Source organism: Akebia trifoliata, chromosome 10 (genome assembly GCF_017979445.1).
Source record: "Akebia trifoliata isolate Shusen 1 chromosome 10, ASM1797944v1, whole genome shotgun sequence".
Taxonomy (NCBI): Eukaryota; Viridiplantae; Streptophyta; class Magnoliopsida; order Ranunculales; family Lardizabalaceae; genus Akebia; species Akebia trifoliata.
In genome coordinates this window covers 2,559,666-2,571,457 of record NC_141384.1, presented here as the reverse complement: position 1 = coordinate 2,571,457, position 11,792 = coordinate 2,559,666, and the positions used below count along the sequence as shown (strand labels likewise).

The window sequence follows — 11,792 nt, the reverse complement described above, 5'->3', positions numbered from 1 at the left end:
ATTTGCTTTGTATAGATAAATTGCTCTGCCTTGCTTTATATAGGGAGGGTGAGACAGATAGCTTGTTAGTGTAGAGAGAGAGAAATAGAGATTGCTTGGTGTGATGGAGAGAGTCACAGAAAAGTAGTGAAGTGGGGAATAATATTTTAAAAACAGTATTGGTCATTTGGTGGGATCAATTAAGCTTACCTGAAGTTTTAAAAAAATATTTATTTATTTTTCTACATTAACTTTAATTTAAAAAGAAGATATAATACTTAAAAAAGGTTAAGATTCATTAGCTGAACCGATTTGTTAAAAAAACAGTCGAATCCGGTCGGACCACTGGTTACATTAATTTTTATTTAAAAAAGAAGAATATAATACTAAAAAAAATGTTACGGTTCATTAGCTGAACCGATTTATTAAAAAACGGTCGTACCCGGTCGGACGACTGGTTGCTCCATCTAGAAAGTTCGAAAAACTGGAACTGCAACTGGAAGACAACGATTAATCTTGTTTAAGTCAAGCGCGTTTCAAGATTCAACAGCTTTTACATTCCTTCCAATCAAAAAATAACAAAAGAAAAAAACATTCGGACTGAGATGTGATGGATAATGATTGGTTTGATCTTCGCTTCCGCATCAAGTTGGGAGTTCATTAATTTTGATGGGGATATGGTTTATTAAAATTTGATGAAACCCATTGGCCCACTAACCCATAATGATTGGTCAATGGGCCAACCACTAGAAGACCCACACATTAGTGATTTCTAACTGTTGGATCCTGGGTTTTATGCTCATCATTTTTTTGGGCTCAACCATGAGCTTATTCGTCAAGCCCAATCCAAAGGGTAAAAACTAAAAACTACCAATGGGCCCTATCTCAATTTACACAATTCAGATTTTCACAAAAACCTTTCTAGGTGATTTAGTGATGACACCCCCATTTGACTTCAGTCTTCACTGAAATTACCAATAAAATGACTTAAATGCCCTTATTTGAATCTCATGACCCCGTGATTTTTCTCTCAGTAACCTATCATCTTCAAACTGGAGGGTAAAAATTTTTACCCTCCTCTTAACTTCAAGATTCTATCACCTTCAACCTACTAACCTAAATAGAAAGACATGATTTTTTCCTTTTTTCTTTAAATTAGTTTTTTGGAAATTGAAAGCAGTGGATTTTTGGATGGAAAATTCTAGGGTTTAATAACAATAAATTGAAAGACAATGTCAAAGTTTAAACAAGTTAACCTTAAGAGGTTGAAGATTTTGAAGATGATCACTTCCAAGAGAAAAGACAAGGCATTTAGGTCATTTTCTATTTGTCCCTCAGATGGTCAAGGGGCATGTTAGCAGTTTGAAAACACAAGAATATCGCAAATATTTATCGAAAATGGGAGGGACATTTCTAAATCACTCACTATTTTATATTTTCAGGCACATATCTAACACCCCCCTGCCATATGCTCCTCGACGTGGAGCACATTTTCTGAAGTAACTGCAAAACAAAGTCAGCAACCACGTCATCCACTTGCCATGTCAGATTAAAGATTAAAAAAGAGTCTGGATAAAATGACTCGCCAAGTGTCATACTCAATCGACTCACTGACCTGGACAAGTTCGGGAATTGTAGATTTATACGCCTTGGGATATATGGCTCTCTCAAGATACATTTTTTTCTCAGGAAATGCAATCTTGTAAACCGAGGTGTACAATTCTACGGTTCCTGAACTTGTCACGTCAGTGAGTCAATAGTCATTTTATCATAACTCTTAAACAAAACCTAATTTGTATAATGATTTGCATAGCGAAAAAATTGCATAGCTCACCTAAATTCTTAAGAAATTTCAGCAAATGATTTGCCGCACAAAAGTTCCACAAATCAATTGCGAAATTATTCGATTCAAACATATATCAAAATTATTAAAATACCCCTTTTTAAAGAAATTAGCCAAACCTTGAACATACCCTCAATAGTAACATGCACTCAAACTTACAAAATTATCACTGATAAAAAATATATTAAATTGCATATTGAAATTATAAAATAACCCTTCATCAAAGAAAATTTTAAATTACAAAAGTAAGTCTCCAGTTCTTGCTACAATATGATTTCACAAAAATACATCTCATTAAAGATACATTTACTTGAACATAAAATTTACAAAAATACTCCAACGGGGAATTTTGAATTTTATATATTCATATGCATGTTATTGTAACAAGCGTTGAAGGTGTTTTTGTAATTTGAATGTGTAGGTTACTATACTTTTGTTGAGGTTATTATTATTATTATTATTTATATAAAATTCATGTGTATGTGAATGCAACAATTATTTAGGATATTTTTATAATTTAAATAAATTCTTTGATGAGGTCAAGTAAGTTAAAAAATATTCACGTTTTATTTTAAGAAGATATCACTGCAAATTTTTTTTGCATTGAGAATATCAACCAAAAACAGAAATAATTTCGCAAGAGATTTTCCAGTGACTACCAAGCAATAGTAAAATTTACATTGCGTGCAAATCATTTGCAAATTGCAAATATAAATGATTTGTAGTGTATTAAGTATGACCTTAGTTTCATCCACGATACTTATTGGTGTCATAGGTAAATTTTAAATTCAATGGCTAAGAACTGCAAATTAATTTGATGTAGCTTATTTCGATTTAGTGGTTTATCAAAAATTGACAACGCCCCTCCCCCCTATTGGCCCAGTATGGATCTAAGCATTTGCTTATCATGGGTTGTAGTTCATCGATGATCTTGTTAGTGAATGAAGCTCATCATAGGAAAATCTTAAAAATTCAATGGCTCTAATCTACCAAAAGATTTTGTATGTGATTTAGATTTGGTTTGAGATGCACTAAGATTTCCCTAAAAGTAACCCCAAAAAATACCTTAATACCTCTAATAAAAAAATATATATATACTTGATATAAATAACAAGATATGGTTTTCTTTTTCTTTTTTTGAAATTTTTTTATGAGAAAATTTCCGAAAAGATATAGAAAAATTGAAAATTACCTAGGCCCAATTGACCACAAAATCCTTTTATTATAATTCAATTATTTGATGAAGCTATTTTCACTCACATTATTAATTTCTTTAGGTATAAGGCCATATTTCTACGATCTTGATTACTAACAAGTTATTTTCTTTTAAAATAGAATTGAAATGAGATTCCTACTTAAACTTCTTATATTCTCCTCTCTCACTTGCCATGTATGAATCCATATAACCATCTTAAATGTTCTCAACTTCTCAAAAGACAGACAAAAGTTCATTGATCTTCAAAACTACATAGGGCTGTCATTGGGTTGTAAGATACATTATAATATTTGAAAAAATGTCATGCCTCATATTGAAGAGTTGCAAGAATTACCATTTCAAATGTTGTGACCAAAAGTTTTGAAAAATTGTACTCAAGTAGATGGCTACTTTAATAAGGTATTCTTTGAATAGGTACAATGGTTATTTTAATAGGTGTCAGAGGTAAAACCCCTCTATTAAAGAGAAGCAACCCATTGATTAGAAACATTGACATTATATATATATATATATATATCATCCTCTAGAGATGAAAATTAAAATCTTTTGTTTTTTTCCCTCTTTCACTATAATAATCATACATAGTTCTTTAAAAAAGTTCTACGAACTTCTTCAGTAGTGCTAACTGCAGAGTTCAGACTTTGTTGCATCCTAGAGGCGTTTTGTCAAGAATCTGATAGGAAATTTTATTTGAAATGGAGACATAACACCTTAAAGATAATGTTTCGTGCGCACTTCAAAATCATCATTTTGGATTAACTATATTTTTCTATTTCTTCATTGTTCTTCTTCTTTATTCTAACATGGGTTTGGGTCGAGTTGTGAATTGTTTGGAGTTTATTCGGGTAGAAAGTCCTAGCCCAAGCCCAGATCAACAAGTACTGTTAGGGCCTATTTATGAGTTGGGCCAAGCTCGATCCAATTTGCAAGATGTCTCTGGCCTGCATGAAAAAAAAGTTGAAGAACAGGGAGTAGAGTCTTATGGTCCACATATTAAATCGTAATTATATTTTTATATTAGCACCACATAAATCATATTTTTATACAATAACACCCTTACCCCAAATACACACAACAACAACAATAACAACAAAGCCTTATACCAAACATACATAATAATTTCATAGAGTTTCCCACACTTCCTCTTATAATTCAGTAATATAGCACTAACATAGGTAACAACAATCTAGTAGTCTAGCGATAAAGTAAATCTGCAGTCTTGATTTTGAAGCTTAGGCAAGTGAAGTAGGTTCATTGCAATGATTTGCCAGCATATGAAACGATTTCTGCGCTTCCTCTCCCTCCCTTTCAATATTTTCTGGTTTGTTGTTGCTCATTTGATTGATGGTATCCGCATAATAGTTGTTCAGATAATCAACCTGTCAGAACAAACATAGAATTACTAAGATGAAAAGTGACATAAAAAGCTTCAAATAAGCAATGAACCATATAAATAAGAAAAAAAGGCTTAATTTGTTTACCATATATGAATTGTATAAAAAGTACCTCATTTCGATATTTTTCAATTTCCTCTCTTGTCCTCTGTTTCATTGTTTCGATTTCATGTTCATATAAGCAAAGCTTTTCACGAAGTTGAATCAGCTTGTGATCGGTATCTTCCATTTTCTTAAAAGGTTCAAGAACCATCATCTTGTACGACTTCATCTCAAACTTTTGCTTTTTTTTGCCTGTAAAATTAGTAACATAGACAACAAATTAAATATTAGGACATGTAAATATGTTGCAAAAATGTTGAGAAATACCCATTGTGCAAATGGTGAGAGAGAAAAATAGATTCACTTGGAACACTTAATTAAAGTACCTTCTGAATGCTTGTTGAATAACTTCATATCTCCTTCTGAAGCCATATAACAATACAAGGAACGGTCCCCATTTGACTGTTTATTGCTGCTTCGATAATTTTCCCACTCGTCTTTCCCTCGACCTTCTTTATGAAAATTTCTATGTAAGCATGCAGCTTCCAAATATCCCGATGCAGAGCTCGGAAAGACAAGCAGACTGCTCCCACAATGACCCATAGGTCCATAGGAGTTCTTGACTTCACTGATATTGTAGTCTTTAAAACATTTGAGCAATTTCATTTTTCCTATTCCCACCCACTGAAGTCCACGACAAACAAACACTTAGTTTGATCATTGTAAGCTAAAATTGACACAAAAGCGATAAAAAAACAAAGATTACACACAAAGCATAATTAATTTTCGTGGTTTTCTTTGATAGATCAAATTATTATAATTTTAAGTAGATCAGAGCCTTAGAGATCTCTATCTGCCCCCACACCTAACCATTTTTCTTTGATTTTAAACTCTAATCCCCTTACCCACTTTCACAACAACGATGCAAAAAATTGACAAATACATACATACATAGGGCAGCATTCGGCAAACAATGGGAGACAAATTTTGTCCTATATGACTTAAAAGTTTCGGATTGAACAAAATTTTTGTGAGGATGATCTCTATGGTGAGGAGACCATTCTCACAAAAATCAACCCAATCTGAAACTTCTACCCGCATCTAAGTGATTTACAAATTAATGGTAAAAAATCGACGATCCCCAATTCTATTTCACTTTTGATAGGGTTTGAAGTTTCAGATTGGGCTGAATTTTTGTGATAATGATCTCCTCACCATAGAGACCATCCTCACAAAAAATCACTTCATTCCGAAACTTCTAACTCATATAGGACAAACATGTTTTCTCGCTTGTCTGTTGAATGGAGCCCACACACACACACACACGGATTGAGCTAATTTTTGCGAGGATTATCCTTAGGATGAGGAGATCATGCATCCTCACAAAACATCAGCCCAATCTAAAACTTCTAAGTCCATAAAAAATGGTTTACAAATTATCGGTCAAAAATTGATGGTCAACAATTCTAATCACTATAAATGGGGTTAGAAGGTTCAGATTGGGCTCCTCATCATACAAAAACATCTTTAAAAAAAAAAAATCAGCTCCTTTGAAGCCATATAGGAAAAATCGTTGGCTTCGAGGTCCTCATTTCTTTTTCTAAAATTGATAAAATTCTGTGCGACTTATGAAGGATGACTCATGATAAAACGCATGATCATACCGTCTAAGCACGAAATAAATATTGGATTTCGTGTTTAGACAGTTGGGATGTGAAACAAAAGTAATTAAAGGATGAAAAAGATAGAAAATTATACTTTTCCATTTTCATCGGTGCGAGACCGAGTGTTCTGGACGATGACCATCGGAGGCCACAAGATCATATGATCAGGACCCTCCAATCCCTTCCTTAATTGTTGATTGAATGTTCGGGAATTCGAGGTTTCTCCTGTTCTTCTGCTGATTCGATAATTCGAAAGAGAGAAACGAGTGCGATCGGGTGATCGAAGAGTTGTGTTTCTTGCCCGATGTTCTTCTCCATTTGATGAAGAGGAATTTCTCGGAGAGGGATTGGGAGCCCACATGTTGATGAAGTTGCCGATGAGAGAAAGAGAGTTTAGAAGAGATGGAGAGATTGCTTTGCTTTGTAGAATAAATTGCTTTGCCTTGCTTTATATAGAGAGCGACATGCAGAAACTACTTGGTAATGTGGAGAGAGAGAAAAACAGAGATTGCTTGGTGTGATAGAGAGAGAGAAACTGTACAGTAGTAGTGATGTGGGAATAATGTTTTAGTAACGGAACCGATGTTTGGATCGAATATTTGTCATTTTAGTTGGATCACGGTTGGACCATGTTTCTGTTGGATCGATCGATTTTATTATAAAAACCCAGTCAAAGCGGTCGGACCACCTGTCCCTCTATCTAGGAACTTCCAAAAACTTGGAGATAATGACTGGTTAAAGAAAAAAAAAAAACGGTTCATTAGCGGAACCGATTTATTACAAGATCGAGTCGAATCCGGTCGGACCACCTGTTGCTCCATCTAGAAGCTTCGAAAAACAGGAAGAAAATGACTGATGGAGTCAAGCGCGTTTCAAGCTTACCACTCGTACTGAGATACGATGGATTCTGATTGGTTGGATCTTCGCTTGGACACCAAGCTTATTTTTAATAGTTTAGGAGTTAATAAATTTTGATGAGAACATGCTTTATACAAAGTTGATGATACTTCATGGGCCTCCAAACTCATAAATGGTTGGGCCGTGGGCCTATTATTAATAGGTCACACTAAAACAATCAGGATGTCTCAGCCAAAATAATATCGAACTGGAATTCAATTAAATATAATAATTACATGGAAAATGCTGAAGTTACATTGAAACTGACATCATTTCTGACATTGTGGATGTGTCTATAGAACCATAGATGATTTTCATCGAGATACGAGTGAGTAGCAACTATGCAATGTTACTCCAACACGACTCTAATTATATAATATATTATAATATATATTAAATTCAAATTGGGTATTATCAGATATTCGATTTCGAATTCGAATTTGAATTTGAATTTTGATATTGAGTATCCATAACATTTCGGAGGTCATACACAAGCTTATTGGCAAGGGCGGAGCCATGATTTTTTCTACTTGGGGGCAACTAAGAACTTATTAATAATATTAAATTTTATTTTACAAAATCTATCAAAATCAACTTCTAATATATATATATATCTACAATAATTTAAATTGACAAAATATTAACACATAGCAAATATACAAAATGTTAACATTGTTTTCACAAAAAAAATCAATCACTAATTTATATGCATAAGTTTTCACAATTGTTTCTAATGAGTTCTCATATTTTGATCACAAGTTAGTGGTAACCAAACCTTAGAGTGGGGATCCATGCCGTAAATTTTAAAACAATGTGATTAGTTTATTAATTAGCATACTGTGGAGTGGATCCTAACTGCATCAATTTGTGGCATCCAAAAACATGATCTGGTGCCACAAGGTTATAAAGGAAAAAATTTTAAAATTTTTGAAAAAAATGTTAATTTTATCGTTGAATTTTAATTTTAAATTTTGGAGTTCGGTAACCATCTATTTTTAACATATTTGATTAGGCTAAAAAAAAAAATTATTTCTTTTATTTTTTTTGAATTGATGTTTTCCATGAAATCTAGAAGATTGTGATGTTGGATTGCAAATTTTATAATCCATATAGGCCCAACGACCCTTGGTAAGATTTGAAATCTAACTAAATTAGTTATGCTAGTCTAATTCATAAGGTTGGTTTGTTCACTAACAAACTTGATAAAGTAAGAGAATTTTTACAATAAAGTTGCAACATATAGGTCTACCCAGTAAAGCTCTCTTCAAAAAAATTTAGATTATTCAAAAATCCTTCTAAATATTAGAAATTTTTATGTGGGCTAAACTCTTAAGAAACTATTTTAAATTATTAATAATTTATTAAGATTTTTAAAATTCTTATGGGGGCAATAAGAGGTTTTAGAATCTTTTGTGGGGGCAAAGTCTTGAGAAATCAAATTTTCATTACAAATTACTTAGTTACTCCTTGAGGTTTTATAAAGTCTTGTAGGGGCAACTGCCCCCATTGCCCCACTGTAAATCCACCCCTGCTTATTGGTGAAGCCCATGGGAAAAAAATTTATCAACTGGTTAAAACTGCCAATCAATTTGATGGGGGTCTGTCTCAACTTTTTAGATGGGAGCAGTTATTTTTACAAGAGTAAGGTTAGCCTTACAAACTTGGTAAGATTGCAAATTTTACCAAGGGTCGTTGAACTCACCATGTGGTGTTCGAAAACATGATCGAATGCCAACCCCATCTATTTTGGATAAATTGGGACATTTCCTAGCTTTATGAAAGGGGTAGGTTATAAACAAACTCAGGCAGCCATAAACTTGTTATGGCTTAAATGAGGAGAAGGGTGGGTTGTAGATTGGCTCGTTTGACATCTCGGGTGGGCCAACAGAGATGTAGAAGATAAAATTTTAAGAACCTTGAAAAAAAAAATACTGTAAAAAAAAAAAAAGGTTCTTTTTCGTTTTTTAATATTAATTTTAATTTTAAGTTTGGGAGTTTGGTGGCAGTTGAGTAGTTGTCCAATTTACAAGACGTCTCGGCCTACATGAATTATTTTGAAGAATAGGGAATAAAGTCTCATGGCTCACATATTAAGTCATAATTTATTTCTTTATACTATCACCATATAAATCATATTTTCATACAACAGCAACAAAAACCCTTAAACAAAAATAACAACCACATCAAAGCCCTTAATTACCCAAATACACTGAACACAAGAACAACCACCCCAACAACAACAACAACAACAAAGCCTTATGCCTTTGATTCATAATAGTACTGACATAGGCAACAACAATCTACTAGTATAGAGAGAAAGTAAGTCTGCAGTCTTGATTTTCCTTGACCATGAAATTTTCAAGGATTTAGAGGCTTAAGCAACTGAAGTAGTCTCATTGCAATGATTTGCTAGCATGTGAAATGATTTTTGTGCTTCCTTGCCCTCCATTTCATTTTTTTTCAAGATTTTTGTTGCTCATTTGTTTGATGGTATCCACATAATAGTTATTCAGATGATCAATCTGTCACAAGAAAAAAAAAAGGTTTATTTTATAAGTAATTAACCATATAAACAAGAAAAAAAAGCTTAATTTATTTTACAGATATGTACCATATAAAAGTACCTCATTTTGGTATTTTTCAATTTCATCTCTTGTCCTCTGTTTCATTGTTTTGATTTCAAGTTCACGTAAGTGAAGCTCTTCACCAAGTTGAACAAGCTTGTGCTCGATATCTTCCATTTTCTTAGAGGGATCTAGAACCATCATCTTGTATGACTTCATCTCAAACTTTTGCTTCTGTGTGCCTTTAACATTTGTAACATTGACAACAAATTAAATATTAGGACATGTTTCAAAAATGTTTAGAAAATACCCATAGTGCAAAATGGTGAGAGAGAAAAAAAACAAATTCACTTGGAATGCTTAATTAAAGTACCTTTTGATTGCTTGTTGAATAACACCATATCTTCTTCGGAAGCCATATAACAATACAATAAATGGTCCCTACTTGATTGTTTATGTCTGCTTCGATGATTTTCCCACTCGTCTTTCCCTCGACCTTCTTTTAGAAAATTTCTTTGTAAGCATTCGGCTTCCAAATATCCTGATGCGGTACTTGGAAAAATAAGTAAACTGACTCCACAATGATCCTTGGGTACATAAGAAGTCTTGAATTTACTGATATTGTAGTCTTTGAAAGAGTCGAGCAATTCCTGTCTTCCCGTACCAACCCACTGAAGTCCACAACAAACAAGCACTTAGTTTGAACATTGTAAGCTAAAACACAAAAAAGAAAACAACAATCACAAACAAAACCCATTAATTTCCCGATTTGATAGATCAAATTACTATATTCTTAAGCAGATCATGGTTCTAGAGATCTCTAACCAATCCCCACACCAAGAAAATATATATACACAACAAACACTTATATAAAAAAAATTAACATATATATATATATATATTAATAATACCTTTATTCATTTTATCTTTTAGTAAAAAAAAAATTGGGGTATGTTGGTATTTTATATAATAAATGCTTATTTGTATTGATTGTCAAATTCTTTATTACAAACAAGTCATTTAATTCTAAAGACTAAATTTTGTTGAATTTATAAAAAATGTCTCGTGAGAAAACAAATGATCTGACTATCGAAGCACAAAATCCTATGTATCCCTAATAATATATACATTTTGAGAATATTTACATTTAAGATAAACTCCAATAATTGGATTTCATGTTTACACAGTTGAGATATCAAACAACATAAATTAAGGGCTGAATAAGGATAGAGAATTACTTTTCCATTTTTATCGGTGCGAGATCGGGTGTTCTGGACAATGACCATCGGAGGCCACAAGATCATATGATCAGGATCCTCTAATCCCTTCGATGACTGTTGATCCTTAATAAAATTGCGAGGGACGATTGTAAGGGAATTTGATGAAGATGAATTTCTCTGAGTGAGATATTGAGCCAACATGGTGATGAAGTTGCAAATGAGAGTAAGAGAGTTAGAGAGATGGAGAGTTTGTTTTTGCTTTGTTGAGATAAATTACTCTGCCTTGCTTCTTTATATAGAGAGCAAGAGAGAGATTGCTTGGTAATGTGGAGAGAGAAAGAAAGATAGGTTGCTTGGTGTGATGGAGATAGTAACATTAGTACTAATATTTAAAAAACCGGACCGATGTTTGGACCGAATATTTGTCATTTTTGTTGGATTTACGGTTGAACCATGGTTTTAATTCGGTTGGATCGATTATGTATATGAGAAAATTTTAAAGAATATATGTATATTTTTTTTCTAAAATGTATTCTAATTTATATAAAAAAGATAATACTAAAAAAAAGAGAGGTTCATTAGTTGAACTGATTTTTCTTAAAACCAGTCGATCCCGGTCTGACCACCCGTTGCTCCATCTAGAAGTTTCGAAAAAGTTTAAGTCAAGATACTCGAGACTCAAGCACCAATAAAAAAAAAAACAAAAACAAAAAAACCTCGTACCGAGATGTGATGGATTCTGATTGGTTTGATCTTCGCTTCCGAACCAAGTTTCTACTTTATTTTAGGATTTAATAAAATCTTTATGAGAACCTGGTTTATACATGATGAAACCCCATAGATGACTGGGCCATGGGCTACCCATTAGTAGGCCCACACAATGGTAATTTCTAACTGTTGGATCTTAGTGTTTGCTATCATGCGTTTGGGCCTCCTCGATGATCTTATTAACCCCAATCCAACGGGTACAAAA

The 11,792-nt window shown here is 33.1% G+C and overlaps 2 protein-coding genes across 2 annotated transcripts; both read right to left on the bottom strand.

Annotated features, from left to right (window-relative positions):
* Window positions 1–4,010: 4,010 nt before the first annotated feature.
* On the bottom strand, window positions 4,011–6,641 carry LOC147392716 (protein SUPPRESSOR OF GENE SILENCING 3-like). The gene is made up of 4 exons (XM_086457193.1): window positions 6,233–6,641; window positions 4,861–5,158; window positions 4,545–4,726; window positions 4,011–4,417 (listed from the first exon to the last, which is right to left on the bottom strand). The coding sequence occupies exons 1-4, from the start codon at window positions 6,497–6,499 to the stop codon at window positions 4,271–4,273; spliced, it is 894 nt and encodes a 297-aa protein (XP_086313319.1). The 5' UTR covers window positions 6,500–6,641; the 3' UTR covers window positions 4,011–4,270.
* A 2,731-nt stretch (window positions 6,642–9,372) lies between these two features.
* On the bottom strand, window positions 9,373–11,070 carry LOC147392715 (protein SUPPRESSOR OF GENE SILENCING 3-like). Its single transcript, XM_086456614.1, has 4 exons — window positions 10,838–11,070; window positions 9,973–10,270; window positions 9,660–9,841; window positions 9,373–9,557 (listed from the first exon to the last, which is right to left on the bottom strand). Exons 1-4 carry the CDS (start codon window positions 11,018–11,020, stop codon window positions 9,486–9,488), a joined length of 735 nt encoding a protein of 244 aa, XP_086312740.1. The 5' UTR covers window positions 11,021–11,070; the 3' UTR covers window positions 9,373–9,485.
* Window positions 11,071–11,792: the final 722 nt, after the last annotated feature.